Source organism: Quercus lobata, chromosome 1, assembly GCF_001633185.2.
Source record: "Quercus lobata isolate SW786 chromosome 1, ValleyOak3.0 Primary Assembly, whole genome shotgun sequence".
NCBI lineage: Eukaryota > Viridiplantae > Streptophyta > Magnoliopsida > Fagales > Fagaceae > Quercus > Quercus lobata.
This window is the reverse complement of record NC_044904.1, coordinates 25106159-25131065: the sequence shown is the minus strand read 5'-3', so window position 1 is coordinate 25131065 and position 24907 is coordinate 25106159. Positions and strand designations below refer to the sequence as shown.

At 33.1% G+C, this 24907-nt stretch overlaps 2 protein-coding genes across 2 annotated transcripts; one reads left to right on the top strand and one right to left on the bottom strand.

The window, feature by feature from the left end:
• The first annotated feature begins 2805 nt into the window (after positions 1–2805).
• Positions 2806–5513, top strand: LOC115984753 (protein GRAVITROPIC IN THE LIGHT 1). The gene has a single exon (XM_031107765.1). The coding sequence runs from the start codon at positions 3876–3878 to the stop codon at positions 5226–5228; it is 1353 nt and encodes a 450-aa protein (XP_030963625.1). The 5' UTR covers positions 2806–3875; the 3' UTR covers positions 5229–5513.
• Positions 5514–6023: 510 nt separating this feature from the next.
• Positions 6024–6813, bottom strand: LOC115989807 (transcription repressor OFP17). The gene has a single exon (XM_031113713.1). It carries the CDS (start codon positions 6751–6753, stop codon positions 6196–6198), a length of 558 nt encoding a protein of 185 aa, XP_030969573.1. The 5' UTR covers positions 6754–6813; the 3' UTR covers positions 6024–6195.
• Between the last annotated feature and the right edge of the window lie 18094 nt (positions 6814–24907).

The window sequence follows — 24907 nt, the reverse complement described above, 5'->3', positions numbered from 1 at the left end:
GTTGTGTTCATTGCAATGGTATGGTTGAGATGTGGGTTTTTCTTTGTGGGTTGGGTCTTGACTATGGTTTTGTGTTGGTGAAGTATTTTATGTTGAGATTGTGTGGGGATTTGTATAGGAAAAGTATTTGATGATGAGTATATGTGGATATTTTGTGTTAAGAGAGCATGTTTGATGATGTAGAGAAAGAAGAGAGTGAGGGGATGAGAGTGAAGAGAAAGTGATGAAGAGAGAGATCAGATTTGGGGAGAGGGGAAAAAAATAATAGAATATAAAATACAAATGAACATTAACTGTGTAAATATACACAATTACTGTAGCAACAATGGATATTTAGATAACTTCGGTTTGATTGAAGTAGGAAATGTTTGGAGTAAAATGTGTAAAGCTTGCTACTTTTTTGAATTTACAAAGGCTGGTGTGATTGCTTTTAGGCTTAGTTTGGTTGGGAGAGTGAAAAAGTAGGGGAATAAAAAATGGGGGAGGGGAAGAAAAAGTGAGGGATAGAAGAAATTTTCATTTTCCCTCGTAGTGTTTGGTTGGGGGTGGAAAGTGGAGGAATAAAAAACTCTTTTATTTGGCTAAGAAGAAAAATGAGAATATAGAAAATGTAAATGGTATAAATTTAAATTACTTAGAAAAAATTTAATAGCATATAAGGATAAAAAATTGCTTGAACTTAATTTTTTTTTTCAAAAAAAAAAGAAAAAGAAAGAAGAAAGCAATGTAAATTAAGGGGAAAAGCACATATGGATAATTTCTCATCAAACCTACTCATTCTGCCTATTTTCTCCCCCAAATTGGGAAGAAATCCATTTCACCCCAAAGGGTGAGCTCCATGAGAAAACTCCCATGCCCCCACAATTTTCACTCTTCCCTTCCCTATTCAGCCAAACACACTCTTTTCTTCATCTCATAAATCATCTCAGTGTTCTCTCCAACCGGTCAGCTCCTTGGGCTTGACTGGCCTTATGTCATGTCACTCTCTTGTACCATGTCATCATGCCATAACATCATCATCCTTTTAATGCATTAAATTCTTATATTAAAAGAATGATGAATTTGTACAATTCTTAAATCTGATAGGGCAATAATATATCAATATTCAATACTATAAAATTGATAAGCACATCTATCAATTAATTTTATTTTAATAAAATAAAAATCATATTAATGGGCATTCTTAAAACAATTATTAATAAATGAAGTTAAAATTTTTTTGAAATCATTTATATTGAAAATATAAAAAATCGTTAGAAAAATTAATTTTTTTATATAAATTTTTTTTAAAAATAGTACTTTTTTTTAAAAAGTGAAATGTTATTGAATACTTTTAGGACATTGGTTAATAATTTATTTTAGAAAAATTTTGACAATATTTTTATGAAATATAAAAAAACAGTTAAATATTAATTTTTTTTCTTTTCTCATAATTTTTTTTTAATCTTCTTTATTAACTAATACACTTAAGATCATTCGTTCGCATAACTCATTTTTTTAAGTCGTCTGCTAACTCTTTCCAAATAATAAAAGTATGGCACTTTTTATTTTTTCCACTGGCCGACCTACTAGTTACTAGTGACGCTCGCACTGGAAACGCACTGTCCGTGTCTGCAGCAACAGCGAGGCAAAGTGGGAAACCCATATTGCAAAAGGTCTTCATAACGCCGTCGTTTTCCTGTTTGGTCCATTCTTTCTCATTAAGCCTGTTCACAACAAATGGGACCAGTAACCCAAAACCATCTCAAACCCCACACGCATAATATTCAACGGCCGAGATTCGATCTGCAACTCTGGGCACAAAAAACAACGAAAAATACTACCATTACTTAAAATAAAAGTTTTACTCGGTAATTGGGCCTGCTGCGTGGGGACCCTGACAAAGACAAAAGAAAGAAGGGTAAAAAGAAAGTCGCGTGCGGTTACTATTTTTCTATTTTTACTGTGGTGGTGCTTTATGCTTAATCGTTTTTGGTTATTGCGTGCGGTTCTTTCTTTATTAACTCCAAGGAAGAATTCAAATTTATCTCTTCCTTCTGAAACAGTTCAGATTCCCAGTTCAGGACCTTCTTTTCCAAAATTAAAAACAAAACCCCATACAAAATAAATTAGTGAAGTAATTAAATAATGGGTTATGTTAATGAGTGTCCTTAAGGCACTGATTAAGAATTTAATTAAAGAAAGTTTTGATGGAATTAAAGAAAGTTTTGATATCACTTTTATGGGAAATGAAAAAAGCTGTCAAAATATTAATTGATTTTTTTTTCTTTTTCTATAAAAACTTTCCTTAATTGGATTCTTAACCGGTGTTCTAAGGCACTCGTTAGCATTTCCCTTAAATAATTATGGACTTGTTTGGTACATGTATTTAAAAGCTGAAAGTTATTATTTGAAAATATGTGTAAAAATACGTATAAATAAAAAAAAATATAAAAATACATGTAATATTATTTAAAAACTAAAAATTAATGTTTGAAATATCAAACACCCCTATAATTCCTATTAATGAATTTGTTAAATGAAAATTTTAGAAAAATTTTGATATTATTTTTAAGAAAAATATTTTAAAATTTTATGAAAACATAAATTTTTTAAAAAAAATTTATAATCGTAACAAACTCTAAGCAAATTATTCTAGTACCCATAAAATGATAAATTATGATTAATTGTTTATTATTTTTATATAAATTGTGGTTTTGTTTTTTTTAACGCGGTGTTGCAATTTTTTATTCTGGGCATCACATTTTCACACTTCCAAGAGTCTTTTCAAGTCTCAATTTCCATCCAACCAAAACAAAACAAACAAACACACTGTCTCAGTTCTCACTCTGTCGCTCTCACACTCTAAATAGGAGTTCGAGCACAAAATGCCAACTTGGTTCCAGCACAGAAAACGACCGTTCATCGAGTCAAATCCCAATCCCAACCTTTGAAAACATCATTTTTGGCTTTGATCGGAGGTACTGTTCTGTACTCTTACGTGGTCGGCCTGAAACTGAAACGTCGTCGTTAATAATAGTCTGGGATTTTTGTTAATCCAAATGTTGTCTGCTTTGCTCTACAACTACTAAATAGTATGTGTGTCTAGCTAGTTTGCAACGTTGCAACGTTGTGGATCGGAAACTCCAAGGTTCAACTCGCTGTCTCTCACTCCTTGCTCTCTGCATTGTGTTTGTTTGTGCTCACTGCTCAAACCCTGACACTATTCTTTGGGTAATACTCTCACACTGTTTCATAATAGAAAAATGTTGGGTTTTTAGGTACCATCTTGATGCTAAAGTCACTTGGTGCTTAGGCTTGGTCTTTGGTTCATTTTTCTTCTTCTTGGCTACATTGTGTTCGTATAAAAGCCTGTGCTTGCTTTGATTAGTTTCATAGTTAAAGAAGAAAAAAAATATCTTGGGTTTTTTTTAAAAAGTGGATTCTAGAAATTTACTAGCTTTTGTGTCTTCTTGCTTCTATTATTTTGAAACTTGATGCTAAACCCTCTTGAAGCTGAAGTTTGATGATGGGATAACCTTTAATTTTGATTTTAGCGCTTTAAGTATTTTGAATTTCTGTTCCTTCTTTTTGAACTCAAGCCGATATTCGCCGTAGTTGTTTACTGAACCTTTTAACTAAAAACCCCAAAGTTCATTTCTTTAATTAATATAGGGGTGTTCCATGCCACTACCACAGGGTTTAAGGCATATTACCGGGAATCCCGTTTCTTCTTGGGGAAATTTCTGGATCGCTGTTTAAGATTTTGTACCCCACTTTCATAATATTGTAATCTTAATCTTATTATATTATATTTTGGAATTTACTCTTGTAGAAGGTAGGAAGCACATTGAATTAGATCTGTGTCAGTTTTTGGGTTCTTTGATCTTTAAGCAATGGAAAATGCCACCTTTAAACCCTCTAAGCCCTCCTCAAACATATCTGAAATTGTCTCCAAATTCACGAAAGTTTGTAAATTGAGATCCATTGGTGTCTTTCCCTCTGAAAGCCCAAATCAGAAGCAGCACCACCATCAACGTCAGTCTTGTCATAACCCTAAGAACAACACTGCCCCATTAGTGGAGGAAAGCAGCGATGACACTGAGGAGAAAGAATGTGTCAGTGAGAAAATTCATCCTCAACCCATTGAAGTTTCAAACAAAAGCAATGTGTGTGGTGAAGGGGAAATTGTGAAGTTATTTGACAGTGTTTCAGCACTGAAATTTGCTTATATTCAGCTTCAGGAAGCTCACATTCCCTATAACCCGGATAAGATTATAGATGCTGATCAACTTGTTGTGGCTCAACTTGAATCACTTTGCAAGATCAAGCGTTCGTATAAGGAGAAGCAATTCACGAACAAAGCAGAGCTTGATTCCTCTACATGCAATCATTTGCAAGTGGAAATTGAATTGAGTGAGAGGGTGTTGGAAGACTTGAAGTCCCAAGTCAAAGCTAAAAACTCTGAGATTCTTCGTTTGCAAGAAGTGCTTCAGGATTTGGAGTTGGGGAACATTGGACTGGTTGAGAAGATGAGGCAGACAAGTCTGGAGAAGAAGATCCCAACAGTTTTGAGCATAGCTACACTTGAAGATGCTTTCATAGCCGCTACCAAGTCCATTCATGATTTCGCAAAGCCATTAATTGGCTTGATGAAAGCTTCAGGTTGGGATCTAGATCAGGCTGCGAATTCAATTGAAGATGCAGTTATTTATTCCAAAAGGTCCCACAAGAAGTATGCGTTTGAAGCCTACATAGCACGGAGAATGTTTTGTGGGATTGGATTTAAGTCCTATAATGTGGATGAAGTTATGGGGTTTGATAACCCAATTGATGCTCTGACAGAATATCCAAATTCTGATTTTGCGAAATTCTGTGGAAAAAAGTATCTATTAGTTGTTCATCAATTGCTGGAAGTGTCATTCTTTGGGAATCTTGATCACAGGGCATTTGTGTTGAGTGGCAAGCATCCCAGGACGCCATTCTACCAAATATTTGCAAAGATGGCAAAGTGGGTCTGGGTTTTACAAGGCATTGCAGCTTCTATCAATCCAAAAGCAAAACTATTTACTGTCAAAAGAGGTAGCAAATTTTCAGATTTTCATATGGAATCTGTTGAAGAGGATATGGAAGGTGCAGTGGAGGCTGATGAACAAGCTATGCATAGAGTTGAGCTGATGGTCATGCCGGGGTTTAAAATTGGGGATACATTGTTGAGGTCCCGGGTGTATCTTTCAAAACTGAAGTAATCCCTTTGGAAATGCTAGATGGAGGTGCTTGGACTAACCGGTAACATACCTAATGACCTTTTGTTCTGTAAATGTTGATAATTAGCTCAAGGTAGTTGGAAGCTGTATTCCGAGTTTTTGCACTCTAGCTGGTAGTGTATGATGTAATTGGACACACAAACTAGAGTTTGTACTTTCCAATTACCAGTTTTTGATAAATCTACATTGTAGGCCGCTAGAATCTTGTTAATTTCTTAGTGTAACTGTAAATATGTCTCTTAACGATGCCATCATATTAGTTCATTATTATTGTTATTATTATTTCTTTGCTCGGTGAAGTCACTAGATATTCATATTTAGATCTAATTCATTGATTCAGCACCTACTAAAAACAACTTTATTCCCCGACCAAAATACAAAAAAGAGGGAAAAGAAGACTAAAGTATGGGCATTAGGGGATAAATGTGTGGCTTGTTTAGTTGATAAAATTTTGTCTGTTCATCTGCACGTAAAGGTTACGTGCAATTGTAGCACAAATAATGGCTGACAATGACTTACTGGTTAACTTTGATTCTTTGAAAAGGTTGTGGAAGTCTAGCTGGATGGTAATCATTCACCCATTCTTCTCGGATGGTAACATGTAAGATTAGGAAAGGTTTTGCTTCATACTATTGATGCATAATGGGTTATGTGGCGGCAAAAATATAGTAACATGTGTTCAAGGGTGGGCAAAACCTTTTCTTATAAGATTATAATACTTTTCAAGCTTGATCTCACTCTTGAAATTAAATGTAGCATAGTGATGATAAAGAGGTTGCATGCCTAAACTAGTATTGAAGAGTCCTGCAAGATAAGGATTTATTTTTTCAATTATATTTGCAAATTACAAAATATATATATAAGTTGTGGGAGAAATAGATAGTGAGGAAGAGAAGAGGTAATAATAATAATAATTAAAAAAAAAAAAAAAAATCTATTTGCAGAATCACTATGGACTGTCAACTTCATCATCCTTGGTGGAAAATAAGTCCCTACACAGTTCTCCATAGAATCTACAGACCAAATCAACGAAAACTGGGCTCTTTAGATTCTTCCAGCAATAAAGAAGCTCCTCCACATCCATCAAATCCCCCACTTTCCCTTCTTCAACAACCATCTCCACCAAATAGTTCTCAAAACTCCTGCATGCATCTTCCACGTCTTCGTCACCTGAAGCTTCCCTATGGCCAGCCCTGCTGCCAGTCTTCACGTAAGCTGGTGTAATAGGTGATGGAAAGAGCCTTCCCTCACGCCCTGCACTAGATACACTCATAAGCTCCCTCAACCTGTCCATCTCTTTTGGCCTCCTAACTGAACGGTTGCCTGATAGTAATGCAGTTACTCGATTCTTTGGAGGATTATTTTTATTGGATCTCACACGGTGAGGACGAAATCGAAGAGCTCTTATAAAGACAGGTCTTTTGAGTCTGAATTTGAAGATTTGAAGGAATTTTCTGCATGGATTTAGAAGCTTGGATCTTAAGGCAGCTAATGCTTTCACTTTCATCTCTAATGATTTGAAGGATGAGTGCAGTTGAAGGAATGAAGTGGGGTGGTGCCTTTGTTGCTTTTGATATCTTTGTATGGTGAGGTGGTATGCCTCAAATTGTTGGGATGACGGTTGGTGTGACACACACGCACACTCACAGAGAGGGAGAGAGAGATTGCACAGTGGTGTTTGTTGGGGAGAAATAGACATTGTTAGGAGGATGTTATTAAGGTTATTTGTCCTGCTCACTTCTGAAGGAGCAGGCCTAACTCTGCTGGTGGGTTTCACGTCTAGGCTGAGTGGGATACCTCATTGCAAGTCAACTCCTATTTTAGCGAGTTTCCAGCTCCGTTTTTGTGTTGCCTTTTGAGTTTTGGATTTTGCTAATGTGTTCATTCCCAATAAAATATTTTCAAAAATAGATGGTTTAATGTGTACTCTTAGGACACACATTAACCGGACCCTTGAGTTTTTTGACTCAAAGAACTTTGGGTACTTGGGACTATGTATCAGGGAAAATGTCAAGGATCCGTGCTACTTTGTTATTAAGGTCTTGAGACAACAGAACCTACACTTTTCTTTTCTTTTTTGGATAGGAAGAACCTACTTTTTTTTTTTTTTTGATAGGAAGAACCTACTCTTTTGATATTACAATAACCATTCTCGATATAGGGTTAGAGTAAAGATTGGGTGCAATGCTGAAGATGACACGTTCTTATTGGGGCAAAGATTGGGTCCAACATTGGACCTGTTGCAATGGCAATATGTATCCACTTTCACATATTATCATTACAACCATACAGTGGATCCAGTACACTAGAGTCACTGGACCCAAGCTAAGTTCTCTTGGAGCAAAAATTAGAGTTTAGTATTCTTAGTGTACTAGATTTATTGCAATGATGACATGTGTCTACTTTTGGTCATATATATAATATTTTCCCATTTAGTTTGTACTATAAAGTTTGGTTACTACTTTTCTCAAAAAAAAAAAAAAAAAAGTTTGGTTACTACTTACTATAGAGATATCTATTGACGCATATTGTTCTTATATGAGTTAAATGCGTTGGCTGCTTTGAAATTGAAGTAATCTGAAAATGAAGGAGGAGCATCTGTGCTCCAATTAGAGCATTCATAATGAACTTTGCACTCATTTGGTCCAAAATGTTTGTTAGAAAGTCATTTTTCTATTTTAGCTACTTATTACCTTTTTTAAATACACAGCTCAATGAATTCTTCGATATATATTTTTTCTTTATTTCATTTAAATATTCCTCTTTATTCCCGTTTGGTACTGTACAAAGAGAGGGAATGAGATAGCTGTTGGTGGAGGAAATAAAAAAAAATGAACATAAATTATTTAGTAAAGCTACAATACCTTGATATAATTTCTGGAGTATTTTAGCTTTACAATAATTTGTTGAGGGGCCGGTGAGCTTGTTGGAGAAAAAAAAAGAGAGGTTTGGCTAACCAAAATTTGAAGAAAGGAAATTTGTTATGCTCATAACTCACTACAAATTATTGAATGGTGCTAGTTTCTAGGAAAACTTGTGAGCTAATAGTTTATTTTCCACCTCATAATAACAAATCATTTATCATACTTTCTGTGTTCTACTTTATACTCTACCAATCATAATTTGTCATATGATATATATATTCATTTTAAATTTTGATTATTTTATAAGAAAACTCAAATAAATATATAACAAATTGTTATTAGTAGAGTATAAAATAAAATATAAAAAATGAGATAGTTCTCCGTAGAAAAACTTAATTGTAAGTTGACTATTCATTTTAAATTTTGAAAGTGACACCCCCATGTTTCATTAACATAAACTAAATATAAATCTTTGATAGTAATATAATATTTCTTTAACCAAAACAAAGCCTCATTTTGCTCCTTTTATAATAGTAGATGCAGTGTGAGATAAACAAAAATTCTACAGGAGATATCGAAAAAGCAGGCATAGAAGAGAATACACAGTAACAAGCTATCATTCAATTAAGGGCACATGAAGTTGATGCCATGTTGGTTTGTACCGATCGATCGAGTTGTTGGTTTTATAATTGGTAGCTCTTGCTGCTGGGGCCGGCACTTTAGTTTAGGGAAGCCGAAGGGCTCGATCTAATAGCAGGTGGGTTTGAAAACCACTGTTATAGGTGCAATGGGCCTCCTCCACTAATAATCTGGAAAGAAAAGTAATCGACATCCACTACCTTTAAATCTCATGATCACTTTCACTAACAACTGGACAACAAACAATAAACTACACAGGTTACCCAATAATATGATACATTTTTAATATAATTTTTTTTTCTAAGTGATGATGCTGGGGATCGATCTACCTTGATGTGCTTGAATCTGCAATTATTATTATTATTATTTTTATTTTGGAGAAACTTAAGTTTAAACCTACGTTGACAGTTTTTCTTTTTTAACCTAAGTTCCTTGTTTCTCAACCAAAAAAAAAAAAAAAATCTAAGTTCCTTGTGGCCATCACTAATTAAGAATGTGACAGTGTTCTCTCAAAAAAGAAAAGAATGTGACAGTGTGACACATTGATGAGACAAGCTTTTGATGCTAATTAAATGAATGTTTTGGACCTTTTGGTTTTTTTTTTTTTTTTTTTTTTTTTTTTTTTTTTTGAGACAAATAAATTAATGGTTTTATGTATACAAAGTAGGCTTTTGAATAATGGGTTAGCTGGATTTTTGGGTAAACGAAACTGGCTATGGCCTAATAGTTGGATTTGTTTTTGCTTTTTATGTATTTGGGTACGTATGTTGTGATTGCATTGAGGTTATACATGATCTATCAAAGTGTGCTGAAATTTTCTTCATTAAAATATTTTTCCTCTCTCTCTCTCTCAAACAATTCATCAGAGTAGTATTTTTATTTTATTTTATTTATTGAGAAATTATTAAAACTTAAAGGATTAAATTGAATAAAAGTAAAATTACAGGACCAGAATAAATTTTAGGTAAAATTTTAAAAGTAAAATTATAAAACTTGATTGAATTTTAGATAAAAACTAGTTTTTAACCTGTACATGCATAAGAAAAGCAACATTATGAATTTTGAAGAAAATATCATTTTTATTTGAATTCAATGCATAAAATGCTTTTAAATAAGAGATGATATGAATAATATATGATATATTACTTGTCAATTTAAGAATCTCCTATGACAAAACTAAAATTAAAATGAAAAAAAAAAAATCTTAAACAACATAGAACAAAGTGAATGAAACATATAAGAGTCGTTAACCTTTATTTTTGAGTGATTTTGAATTAAGTCAATATGTGAAGTAGGTAAAATGATGAGTTGAATTTTTTTTTTTTTGGGTTATAACTGAAGGTTCAATAGAAGAGTCTTTTTTTCTTTTTTCAATTGTAGGAATGCATTATTTTTTAATCTTTAAAATTTGTTAAGTGGCTTTACTTGTGAATTGACGAAAGATTGTACCATTTCATCTTAATATCTATCACAAATTGCACTTCAAAAACCCATGAAATGCATTTTTTTTTTGTTGCATATAACACATACCCACATCTACTTCAGGACAAACTCAAGATGTAATTGATGAAACGTAACACCTAACTATTATTGATTTTTGCCAATACAATCAACTTAACATCAGAATAAATACAGAGCAATTGTAATCATCCTCAACAATCAATCTCTCTAATGTAGATCCCATATCCAAAGCAAAGCAAAAAAAGCTAGACAAAGAAAACTAATTAAAAAAAAAAAAAAAAAAGGCAAAGCAGAGCGAGGAATAGCAAAATAAAAGGCAAAACCCAACACACCTAACACCGTATTGTCTCCCAATGCCTAATGATTCTAGCCAATACCCACTAAGCGAAAACGCCATATCATCTCCCAACAAAGCCGTCTCACGCCCAAAACTTCATCTGTCCCAACTGCCATTTTTATGACCTGCATAAGAGCATTCACATCCCAAAATTCTATCTCATTCTATTTTACCATCCCGAAAAGTTACTTTATTAATTATACCATACCATTTTACAATACTCCCAACATTCCAAAATTATATTTTTTTCCCATTTTATTTAAATATTCTATTTTATTCCTTTTTTTTACTATTTCTCTTTTTCTCTTCCTTTTCCTCTCTTTCTCCCTCAACCTCTAGTACCGGTTCAACACACAAAGCCACACACACACACAGACTAATGATACACCGATCAACCTATCCAAACACATCACCACACACATAGAGCCACACACACACAAACACAAACCATCAAACCATCAACAGAGCCACACACACACAAACCATCAAACCAATTGGAGCCAACAACACCCACCACACCCACCACCTAAACCACGCTGCCAAAATAACCCACACCTCCAAAGAAACCCACCACCAATCCGCCACGATCTCCACCACTAATCCACCACAAACCCACTAGATCGAAGAGAGAGGCTGAGAGTTTGGGGTTAGAAAGACCCATCAGACCATGCCACACCATGAGAGACCCATCAGACCATGCCAGGTGAGACAGTGGCCAACGATGGCCTGGGCTTGGGTGTCGCTGGGTGAGACACGGCCTGGGCTTGGCATTGCTGGGCAATGGTGGCCAACAGTGGCCTGAGGGAGAGGGAGAAATCACTGAGAGAGAGAGACGTGGGAGACAGACCTATGAGAGTGGGAGAGTCAAGGAGACAAAGTGGAGAGAGAAAAAGAATAAAATAATATTTTTGGTTTTACAATAGTGCTACAGTGTGGTTCTACCTTTAGAATTGCACTGCAGCATTATTGCAAAATTTTTTTTGCAATAGTTGGCTTTTACAAGTCCAGATGGAGGGGGTTTTTTGTGCTTAAATGGTCAAATAGACTAACATATGGCATATGGCATGCCTGGTGCGAATGCTCTAACAGAGAGACACGACTAATACCTGGAACTTGTGTCCGCCATGTATAATTGGTGAACTGTTGGGAATGGAAAAAAGGTGGTGGTGGGGAAATTTATGAATGATGATGCAGAGGAAGGAATTGAGTAGGGAAAAGGGGCATATCAGAACGAGAAATAATTGAAGAGAATTTTTTTTTTTTTTTGGATAATTGATTGAAGAGAAGTTAACAATACATAAAGAGGCAGATAAAGTGGTTACCACTAAAACAGTGTGGGTTTTTTTTTAAAGATAAAGTAAATTTTTGGTGAACATATGTGAAGGTGAGGCTAAAAAATAATTGATTTGACCTATTTGCTGGTTGTTTCCTCAAAAAAAGGGCTTATTTGTTGATTTGTCACTATTTTAAAGAAGAGTATTTTTTTTTTTTTTAATTATGTAACTATTGCCCAAGAGAGACACACCTGAACACCAATGGTCAAAAAGGCACAAAGTTTCAGTGTTTTTAAATGTAAACGTGGTATTAATTTATGTAGTCACATGGTGCAATAAGAAGCGATCAACAAAAAGTCAAACGTTTCAGTTCTATATTATATATAGTGATGATACACAAAAATCAGTAGGCTGAAATGTTTCGGGTTATGGTGATGGCTGTGACTGAAAAGAAAGAAAGAACTATCAAAGGTGACCGGTGTGATTCGGCCAAAGACCCTCCGACGATTAAGTCAGTTTTCTCTCTAGGACGCAATGATGGAAAGATAGTGAATAGTTAGAACTTACCTTGGATGAATGAGACTTGTTCTTTTTATAGAGAGTTAGAAGTGGGTCTACTTGTTCGGATCCATCACCATCGTGGGTGATGCGAGTAGTTAATGAAGAAAATGGGTAAATGGAGTACATGGGGCGAATTACGAAGAACTCCTTCCACGTTTTGAGAGTAGTACATCATGGTCAGATCATAAGGAAGTTTATGAGAAGTCTTTTTGTAGATTTCACCAAGTGTTATTTGGTCATCCTTATGTTTTCACTATGGACGACCTACCTGGTCCTGTTACAAAAGGATTTGTATTGTTTCCTAAATACAATGTTCTTGTTATTCTCTTCTTAAGGTTTCTTGGACATGGTCAAGTTGTGGACGCAGTGACTGTGGACAATCATCATGGACGAACATCCTTAACTTAGTCCCCATCATATAGATATATAGATTAGCGGATGCAATTTGTAATTGTAACACCACATAATTTTATTACTAATTTATTTCATATATATATAAAGGAGGAAGCCCATGGCCTAATTACTTGAGTGGAATTTGGGTCTAAAATATTTAAATAAGATAATTATTATGAAACAAAGAAGCCCAAGAGTGAAAGCAAAAGTAAATAAATGGGCCTTGATAAGCTTAAAAACTATGGCCTATATGTATATATATCTAAGCTTCCCCTCGTTAAGCTGGACAACACACACTTTTGATTTCTTCTCTATGTGTTGGACTTGCAGGTTCAAACTCTATAGATTTATTGTGAGTTAAGGGTGGTTGATTTCCTAAAAATAGTTTTGAGTACCAAACTATGCTTGTAATGAAGAAACGTTTTTATGTTCTTTAAATATTTGGTGTGGATGTTGTATGAAAACCTTTACTGGACTTATTTAAATATATGTGTGTGAATAAAGCTTTTGTATTTTTTGAATATTATAATTGCATTTGTGTTATTTATACTTGTAAATGGTATTTTTTAGTTTTATGTGAAGTGAAACTTATTTGCTGTGAGTACTTTGAAAATTGATTTGAACCATATGGCAAGTTGTGATTAAAAGCTCGGTATTATATTTAGTCCTTAGTAAGGGACGGTCATACTGTAACTAGTCCTTAGCAAGTGACAGTCCCAAAGAGGGGATAGTGCACTTTTCGTAACTCCTTAGCAAGGGAGCATTCCATTGAGGATCTGAAAAAGGAGCTCCTTAGCAAAGGAGTGCAACTTTAGGTTCCAAAAAGTGAGTTGTCCCAAAGAAATGGAATGAAAAGGGGATTCCAGTCCCAAAGAGGGGGCCGTACAACTCTGTTAATGGGGTGTAAATGTTGACCATGAGAAAGGCCAAGGGAATTGTTTATGTGATTGTGTTGATATCTCATGAGGTAGTGGCTCACTGTGTAGTGATATTGTGATATGAGATGTTTTATGATGATGTTGAAGTGATACATGTATCTTAAATTGTTATTCTATGATATATTTGATGTTAAAATATAGACGATTTTGCAAGCAATAAATTTGTTAAAATGTACTATTCACTTAAAAGGTTCATTCCCACCTTCCATGTTATTGAATTCCATTTATTGATTTATCTAATCCCCCTTTATTGCCCTTACATATACATTAGAGGCATCCTTGGATTAGAGGTTCTTGAAAACAGTTACGATCTACTTTGTGAAACTGAGAATTTTATCGTCAGTATTCATTTCGAAGATGTTTTATTTTGTTGGGATTAGAGCTTTGAGATTGTGATGAAATTTTAGATTACTATATGCATTTGTTTCAATTTTTTTGTTTTTTCGTTAAGGATTATCAAAATTGAATAAATTTTTTATTATTTTTGGGTTTGTGGTGTTACAAAAATTTAGTTATAAACTATCACCGGTTTCTTTAAAAAAAAAAAAGTCCTAATCATTCATTAATTATTATGATTAAAATACTAATATTACTATTTTCGTATATGTTCTAATAAGTATTAATGTTTACTAAAAAAAAATTATTAGGATACTCAGTTTTTTTTTTATAATAAATATATTATAATAATAATAATAATGGTTATATTATAACAATAGAAATGAATGGCAGTGATCATTGATAGGATCCTACCAAAAAATCATAAAAATCCATAAAATTATCTTACTATATGGATATAAATAAATTTTCTCCCATAATCGAAAATCAAGCTGGTGATTTATCAAAAAAAAAAAAAAAAAAAATCAAGCTGGTGTGAACGACCCCCTAAATATTTAATGGGCTTTTCAATTTTTAGGCCCATCAAAATGAGCACCGGTCCACTAAAACTTTAATTGGCTTTTGAATTATCCGGATGCATGAGCTTCTTTGCTTTAACTTCAATCACAATAACTTGTTATAGAATTCACATTTTGAAAATTTTACCGCTGAATTAAACGTTTTATATGTTCTTAACAACCATGCCAATTTTCATGTCAATTGGATATTATTTACCATTTGATCCATAAACTCATCTTTTATGCATCATTTCAAACTACAAAAACTTGAATTTAAAAAAATGATTGATGACACGGTTATTAATCTTTGATCACTTTGAAATTTTGCAAGCATGGAGAATGTGCAAAAATATTGTCATATGACGGTAGATTTATCTAAATTTGCATCCAATTAAAAAATAGTGTGGTATAACATTACTTAGAGTTACACCAAATGTAACTTGAACTTAAATCTATATATATGTGTGTGTGTGTGTGTGTGAGTTCAAATTACACCCAGTGTAATTCTAAAGAGTTACATTTTTTAAACCATTAGATTTAAGTAGATCTAACGGTAAAAATAAAAAATAAAAATAAAAAACCCTCATTAATGCTAATATTCTAATTGATCTCATTTATTATCCTTTATTTAATACATTCCATACTTATTTCTAAATTCAAAAAAAAAAATTATCTTTCTCTCTTCAGTGCATGTCTCTCTCTCTCTCTCTCTCTCTCTCTCTCTCTCTCTCTCTCTCTCTGCACGTTTCTCTCTCTAAAATGCTACCATTGAAAGATAGCCATTAGAAGGCAAGTAGTACACTTGAATTGGTTCAGAGTTGAAAAAAATTGGCAAAACTACACTATTGGTCCTTGAAGTTTACCCTATGTGCGCAATTAGTCCCTCAAGTTTGAAACGAGCACAATTAGTCTCCTAAGTTTTAAAACTGAGTTATATTGGTCCTTTTACTAACTGCTGTTAACGGTGTTACTTATGTGACTAACGGAATAATGACTTGACATTTTTTTAAATGATGTGGCATGTTTTTAATTAAAAATTAAAAAAATAGTTTCCACGTTAGATGAAATTGAAAAATCATATTGACTGGATTAAAAACAAATCTGATATTTGTTTAACAAAGGCACGACTGAGAGAAAGAGGGGGAAGCAAGAGATTGACAGCCGCCAGAAGTTAAATGGAATTTCCAACACAAGCTCTTTTTTTATAATTAAAAAAATTCAAATCTGGAAAACCACTCCACTAACTAATTGTCCATCTCCCCCACCACAAATTCATTAGGCTTGTTATCATTTTAGCCAAGACTTACTTTAAGTGATTTTACTTGTCTGTTTTCGCAACTTTCATTACAAGAAGGAGAATCCTAACGTTGAATCACAGAGCTAAGCCACCAAAATCCAAAGAGATTTTTAAGAAAAAGAAAACAAAGATTTGTTTTCTCGTTCTATCTCAGTCCTTCTTCTTGTCTCTATTGCTCTCAGATCCTTCTCTTCAATCTCAAATCCTTTTCTTCAATCTGATATTCCAGCTAGCCAAAATGATGCTGCCGGAGCAAATCCTTCGCCTACAATGCTCAAAAACTCAGTGGAACCGCCGAAGCAACATCCTTCGACCCCTGCGCTAGACAACATCCTTCGCCATCGCCCTCATCCCCATGCATCGCCTTCCTCCTCGACCTCGGCAGAACTGCCGTGCTCACCACCCTAACCATCGGCCTCATGGTCTCCTACATCCTCGATTCCCTCAACTTCAAACCCGCCGTCTTTTTTAATGGTTTTGATGATTTTTGGGGTTTTGAGGGTTTTGATGATTTGTTTGATCAGAGGGTTATGGGAGAGTTTGATGATGGTGCTTGATGATCTGGGTTTTGATTAGTGGCTGATGATGGTGCACGGTCTGCAGTGGCTATGCTTGATGATGGTGGATTGATCGTTGATAGGAATTCAATATATCAGATTTGTTTTTAACCCAATCAATATGATTTTTCAATTTCATTTAACGTGGAAATTAATTTTTTTTTAATTTTTAATTAAAAACATGCCACATCATTTAAAAAAAATGTCAAATTATTGTTCCGTTAGCCACGTAAGTAATACCGTTAACAGTAGTTAGTAAAAGGACCAATACAACTCAGTTTTAAAACTTAAGAGACTAGTTGTGCTCGTTTCAAACTTGAGGGACCAATTGCGCGCACAGGGTAAACTTTAGAGACCAATAGTGTAGTTTTGCCAAAAAAAATTTTCCCCTTATAAATTGCTATTTAGAGTTGTTAAAAATAAGGTTGAAATGTAAGTCAATTTGTTTCTACAAGTTAAAAGATAAAAATCAAGTTCAATTGAGTAATTCGTTGTTGAAATTTTCCTAAGGTATCAGGAACTCTTTGAGTCTAACTAAAACTCTTGAAAGTAACAACGTAAAGTAGTAGTTAAAAAATTGAATTGTGATGTACTACTTTGTCATCGCATGCTCTCTAAGCTAAAAGTTTCTAACTAAAGTTTGACTGATAAATAGACACTCAAAAATTAAAAGTACTGATAATAGTAAAACTAAGAAGAAAAACAATATTTAAGGCTATACAATACCAGTTGAGGTTTTATCACCCCAAACTTCAATTGCTTCTTCAAAAATTTATATCACACTCCTAAATAGGTAGTGTACGAGCATCAGGTCGAGGGCTCGGTCCTTTAGCCTTTGTAAGGTTACATGGTCGGGGCCCAGCCCATCAACCTTCACAAGGTTACAAGGTCGGGGGTCCAATACTAAGTCGGGGCCCAAATAGAGGAGAACGATAATGCCTTGGAGGAAATCGACTGCTAAGCACCATTTGGCTGTAAGTGGAAGTTTTAAGAGAGTCATATTAATCACAAGAAGTGGGTCCCATCTAGTCAAGAATATATCCTAGAGGGACCCACCAACTTGAAAAACCACCCCCTCATCGTGACGACCAAACTAAAAAAAGTCTATAAATAGAGGCCAATGGTTAGAGGGAAAGGGTTGGCAATTTTTGGGGAGAGAGATACATGATAAAAAAGATAGGAACGACCAAAAAGGATAAGCTCAACATATTGAGCCTGAGCCTTCTCGGGAAGCAGATACAAAGGGTAACATAATACAATAAATTCCACACCCATCAAAAACAAGTAAATTGGGAGTCTAACTCAATAACTCATCAGGTACTTTGGGCTAGGCACCACAAATAGTTAAGAACTCCTATACTCCAATTCTCTAGTAATTGCCAGATCATCCCTATTTTTTCATGAGCTTTTTATTAAAAAATTGCGTAAAGAAATTCCATTTTATATAAATAAGGTACTTTCTCATCCACTCCCACAAATCAACCCAGGGGTATTCGTGCATAATTGGTTCCAACTATAATTATCATCTACATATCAAATGACCAAGCAATAAAATGCATGCAAAACCATGTGTATTCGTGCATAATTGGGTCTCATCCATAACAGCAAAATGACATAGCAATAGTTTTGTTATTAATCAAAGTTAGACAGGCTTTTTTTTTTTTTTTTTTCTTTTCTCTTGCCTCCGGCGACCTAGCCGTGGAGGTGGAAGAGCAGTGGAGGAGATAGAGACAGTCAGTCATATAAAATTTTTTTGGGTTTAGAAATAAGTATGGAATTTACTATTAAATAAGAGATAATAAATTAAATCAATTAGAATATTAGCATTAAGGAGTTATACTAGGTGTATCTCTCTCTCTCAAATTCAACAATTGGAGAAGGGGGAATGTAAACTACAAAACCTTTGGCACTGATAATATTTTTGGTTGCTAAAATTTAATTTCAATCTTTATCAATTTAGTCCGTTGCAGTGTAAAAATGAATAAATTTGTTTCTTTCATCTAAATTAACAAATGATGTTGTTTAATCTATTTTTACAATTAACATCCAAATCGAGCTGGTGTGAACGACCCCCTAAATATTTAATGGGCTTTTCAATTTTTAGGCCCATCAACATGAGCACCGGTCTAGTACTGAAATTTTAATGGGCTTTTGAATTATCTGGATGCATGAGCTTCTTTGCTATTATTATTATTATTATTATTATTTTTTTTTTTGTGTGTGTGTGTGTGTGTGGTGAAAGACGATTCATTAAAAAAAAAAAAAAAAAAAAAAAGTCCAACTTAAAAATAGAGAGAGTCAGTCATATATATAAAACTTAAAAATATCATGATGAGCTTCTTTGCTTTAACTCATCATGATATTTTAAAGTTTTATATATATATATATATATATATATATATATATATATAATTTAGGAGGTGTTTGGTATACCATTTCAAACAACAATTTTCAATTTTTAAATAATATTACATATATTTCCACACACTTTTTTACGTACACATATTTCCACACATGGAGAAAAGGGAATTTGAACTGCAAAACCTTTGGCATTGATAATTTTTTGGTTGCTAAAATTTAATTTATTCCAATAACTTTTACACCAACTATTAAACTACTCGCTAAATTTTAATCTTTATCAATTTAGTCCGGTGCAGTGTAAAAGTGAATAAATTTGTTGCTTTCATCCAAAAAAAAAAAAATCTATTTTTACAATTAACATCCAAAGGAAAGCATGTAATGCGCTTTAAAAAAAAAAAAAAAAATCCTATTCTATTTATATTTTCAAACTTTTTTATTATATATAAAATCTAATTGAAAACATTTATGAGATGCACCATTAATAGATCTTATTCTTTGATCAATATTAATAAAAAAAAATGTTAAAACAACTTCATTTGTTATAAGATTTGATAAATGAGATCTAAGTGGGCAAAAGTTAAACTTTAAAAACTAATTTGACAATTAAAGCAAAAGGTAAGTGACTTTTTTTTCTTTTCTTTTTTTGAAGTCCAAGGCTATTTATGCATAACTAAGGGTATTTATCCTTAAGTATCACCACCGAGTCGAATATTAAAAGTCCAAAATTATGTCCAAAATTAATTTTATTTTGAGCTCAATCTCAAACTCATCACCAAGTTAGATTATATATTTAAGCTTAATTTATTTTATTTTTTACGAGTTAACTTATCCTTTTTCCTCTAGTCATAGTAAAAACTACAACTAAATTTATTGGTTACGTTTGAGATATAACTCTAGAGAGGAGACTTCTCAAAGATTTCATGGAGACGAGGCTTGAAAATTCTCTTGAGTTAGGGTTATTGACTCTATTTACTAGTAAGAAAATCTGTTAAAAAATTAAAAATTAAAAAGGAAGTAGAAGAAGAAACGTAACTTTAATTGAAGTCTTGGATTATGAACTATGAAGTAGATTAGATCATCCTTTTAAGTTATTTGTAACAATTATAAACTATATCACAATAATTATAAAGCCACGACTTTACCTAAACGCATGATTGAATATTCAATTGACTTATCATGTCCCATGAAAAAACAAAAAGACTTTATCTTGTACCTTGTGTCAATTTTTAATGGGGTTCCAAATCTACATGAGTTAATATTGATATTTGGGGTTGAAAGTTTTTGCTCTAGGCTAGGGATCTACATCTAGCAGCGGTTCAATTTTGAAGTGGTGGGTCTGGCTATTGTTCCTTTTTAGGAGTACAGTGAAGGGATGTGGGAAATTTTCCATGGGAAATAAATGTGTTACCCTGAAATGTTAATTGTTTAAATTTTGGGGATAATAGGCACAATTTCTAGGGTATATTATCTCAAGCCACAATTGAGCCAAATTTGGATTCAATTATATTAGTTTTTTTTTAGAGAGTTTCAACCTATGACGTCCCGTTCCTGATGATAACTCTTTATTATCAGGCTAAGATACCAATCAGTTTTTGGTGTAAGCGAAGATTGAATCTTAGATCTCTTATACAACCATCAGAGACTTTATCAGTTTAGCTAATTGAAACCTACAATTATATTAGTTATAATTTTCTGTTGTACATGGAGATATTTTGGCAGATTGACCTAATTTGGAATTAATGTAGACACCACTTGAAAACCTCATAGAGTGCTTCTAGGAAGTCTTAGATCTATTTTCCCATATGCTGGACAGATTTTGAGCTCAAATTGTCAAATGTAATTTATTATTTAAAACCTATTTATTTGTTCTAGATTTTGTGTGAAGGTTCAATATATATGGGCCTTGAAATCATAAGTTGTATACTTGTATATGATGGCAAAAAAAAAAAAAAAAAAAAAAAATCAATTTATTACTTAATTAGGTGGGTTGTTAATATATATATATATATATATATATATTGGTTATTGGGTCTAAAAACCGTAACTTATTTATTGGTCCCTTTCATTATCTTTGTTATATTACCTCTTTTTGGCAACCCACTTCTACCCTCCCCACAGGGACCTCTGATTCCTATCTCCCAAATAATTTTATCACAATCCGTTTAACTTGCCCTTTCTATTTCTTGCGGCACAACAAAGTATCCTATTTCTCTTGAGTATTGATTAGTTAAAATAAGTGACTTTAAGATATGGTATTGATAGGCTTGTTAGGGTCGCATTACCATTTACCAAAGAGAGAGAGAGAGAGAGAGAGATAACCTGGAGGTGTAACGGCATATGAGACAAATAGGTTTGAAATAATAGTAGTACTAACAAACTAACAATAGTAATAATAATTACAGAACAACAATAACAACAGCCACAGGTATTGATAATTTGATAATTGGGTCTTGTTAACAGGTGGTTTTAGAAGAATTGTTAATAAACTATTTTAGAAAAGTATTGACACAATTTTATGAAAAATATAAGAAGTTGTAAAAAAAATTAATTTCCTTTTCCTTTTTTCCATAAAAGTTCTTAAAAATATTTCCTAACTTGATAGCCGATTAAGAATGGAGAAGAGCATGCATGTAAGGGATTTCCAAATTCCATGGTTTATGAGGGTATTTGAAATCAATGGATTTAGACTTTGAAATTCAAGATGAATTTGGGCCAAATTCAAATTCTTTTCATTTTAAGTTACTCAAAAAAAGAATTTGAATTTGGCCCCTCAAATCCAAGTCCTAACCCAAATCTCATGCCATCCAAATAGACTATTAGAGTATTTGTTAACTTTTCCCTTTATAATTTAGGTGAGAAGTTGGTTATTTTTAATTGTATGAAATATTTGAACTCTTTGGGTAAATGGTATTGTTTTGGAAAATTTTGAGATGCTACTGCGAAACAAGGACTTAGTGGTGTCAAATTAGTGGCTTGCGTTCCTAAAGGAATTGGGAACAAAGGTAAATAGGAGGCACCGGCCTAACAATGGAACTAGGAGTCTAGGACCATAACAAATACAGAATAATCTTGATCTTCATTATAGCAGAAAATTTAGCACTAGCGCGATTTAGTTACTAGCATGGTCAGGGGCGGAGCTATATGTTTTTTTTGGTTGGGGGGCCAAAATTTTTGAAAATATTTTTATACTATATAGAAATATTTAATATTTTAAAAATTAGCCCCCAGAAATAGGACTTGGTCCCCCCTCCCCCCAATTATTTGAGTTAGTTCAATAATTTTCTTAAGAAAAATTGTCCAATTGGTCAGAGTAGTTATAGAAAATGTATTGTTTCTCAAATCCATGTTTTGTTGTAAAATGTGTTCTCGTATCTCGTAAAGTTTTGGGTCATTCATGTCTGAACACTTCATTAGTTCAATTGAAAATTTTTTTACTCGCAATGGGAGACCATTTGGTAACTTATATTGAAAATGAAAAGTTTAAGGATTTCACTATAGAAGATGATGAAAGATGAATTTAACTCTATAAAACATTTAATTTTAAGGATTTCACTATGAAAAATACTAAATTTTGTGTGTGTGTGTGTGTGTGTATAGATGTATGTGTTTGTGTAGGTGTATGGAAGTTTGTATAGACAACAAATTAGTAACACAAATCGGCCCCTCCAAACAAAAATTTCTAGCTCCGCCCCTGAGCATAGTATTACGTTATAGAGTAGTTGAAACTTGAAACTATGACGTTTCGATGAGTATGTTGATATACGTTTGAACTCACCCCTAAAGGTTCTAACTTGTGACTTTTGAAGCACACAATGGTTGGTTTTGTGAAATGATTAAGGTAAGTGGGAATTACTCACTACTCTCTTATACGTTATCCTTTTGTTTTTTAACAAACCAATTTGGATGTTTAATTTTCGAAATTGAGACATTGTACTTATACTCTCTCTTTTTTTTTTTTGGCTACATCAAAGATATCATTTTACTTATTCTTTGCTATGCATATAATGTCACCAACCGTTTCCGTATATATGACTATCATGCTCTCTTTGTTTTTGCCTTGGAATACTTGGAAATCAAGGATCTTGGAGATACAAGAAAATCTTTGGGATAGAAATTCATAATGATAGAGGGGCCGGTAAATTATGGCTTTCCCAAGAAATGATATCTTTTTATCCCATTTGTTGCCCATTTCAAAATATTCTCATAGTATGTCCTAGTTCAGATGAGGAACTAGGATATATGTTCAAAGTGCCATATGCTAATGTAGGTAGGTGTTTTTAACTTACTCGAATGTGTGTACCAACTACCAAACCTAATATTTCTCTTCCAATTAGTGGGAGATCATACGGCATATCTAGGACAAGAGTATTGGAATGCAGAAAATGAATCTTAAGATATCTTGCCTGCAATGTTACTATGGTATTTTATATGATTAGATAACTTGAACCAAAGTTATGGATTAAATGTAGAGGATATTGATTCTAGGATGTGTTTATGTTCATTCGTGGCCCAATTTGCTGGAATTCTACCTTACAAGACTTTTTTTTTTTAGAATACTAAGTATTTTAACACACAAACACAAAAGGAGAGGGGAGAGAGTTGCTCTATCCATAGTAGACATAGAACATATGATATTGAAGAATTTAGACCCCAATAGTGACCAATTACCAATTTTAAGCCAAGCCAAATAGTTAACCAATTATGAGTGATCATTCAATTTGGTTAATCTTGCCACACAAACAATATTGCTAAAAGCAAGGTGCGTAAAATAAAGCACACAGTAATATATTTACAATGTGAAAACTAATGACACATTAAATGAGAAAACACATCAAGGGTTTAGTTACCAACCCAGGGCTAGCCCAAGATTGTTTGAGGCCTAAGGCGAGAATTTTATAGGAACCTTTTTACATCTAAATATCACTTAAATAATATTTATTTATTTTTATTTAATTTCAAATCCATTATTAATTCTTACTTATTTATATGACTAATTCACCCAAAGTAAGCTAATGATAATTACTATATAGGTTTTACAAATTGGCATATCACCAATAAAAGAAAAGTCATTCAAACATTCGTTTTATTATATTATTTAAGTAACATTGATCATATTCCTGTCATATCAGTTTGTAAATTTTTTTTTACTAAAATTTGTATTAGCTTTAGCATTTTTCATACAATTAATGGTGACTGTGTTATATTTTTATTTATTTTTTTATTTTATTTTTTTTTTGTGTGTGTGGAGAACATGCTAAACTTATTACAAATTTTATTACAAAAAGCTTACATACTAATGTGGCAATGCGGTGGCACTTCAATAAAAGAATAAATAAGTATTGAATTACTTCATTGGTAACATATCAATTTGTAGGACGTATATAATAAAACTTGTAATATACTAACATAACTCTAATATTTTAGACCTTCTTAAGATTGGAATAAAATATACACCTAACTCACGTACACTTTTTCTTTAATTAAAATAATAATAATAATAATAATAAAAAATAAAGTAAAAACTTACCACCCTATGTTTGGGGGCCTTTTTATGTCAAGGGACCTTAGCCCATGGCCTAAATGGCCTAGGCCTAGGGCCGGCCCTACACCAACCCCAAGGAACAAAATCCACTAAGTAAAATTGAAGTGCTTACTATTAATATTAAGCCTAATCTCTATTGCTACCTCTAGTAGATACTTACTCATATGAGCACAAACAACTCCAAATCCTTTGACTCTTCTACTATGTATTTTCTTAACATGATCTTCTCGCTTGTGACTCCAAGAATCTCCTGAAAATTTAATCTTCTGGGAATTGCTCTATAGCTTCAACCTTAGTATGCACTAAGGCAGCAACAACACCGTATTGATTCTTCTATACTTACTTCTAAACTCAAGGGTTGAATAGATGGAAGGTAGGGTTTTCTATCCGAATATCTCAAAGATTTTCTCTACAACCTTGTAAAAGCTCTAATTAATTGGCACTTTAATTAGGTCAGCAAAAAAAAGAAAAACCACTTATGCAGTTGACTTAATGAGAAACACATCAAATAAAAAACTGAATTTGCGATTCTTAATCAATCAAG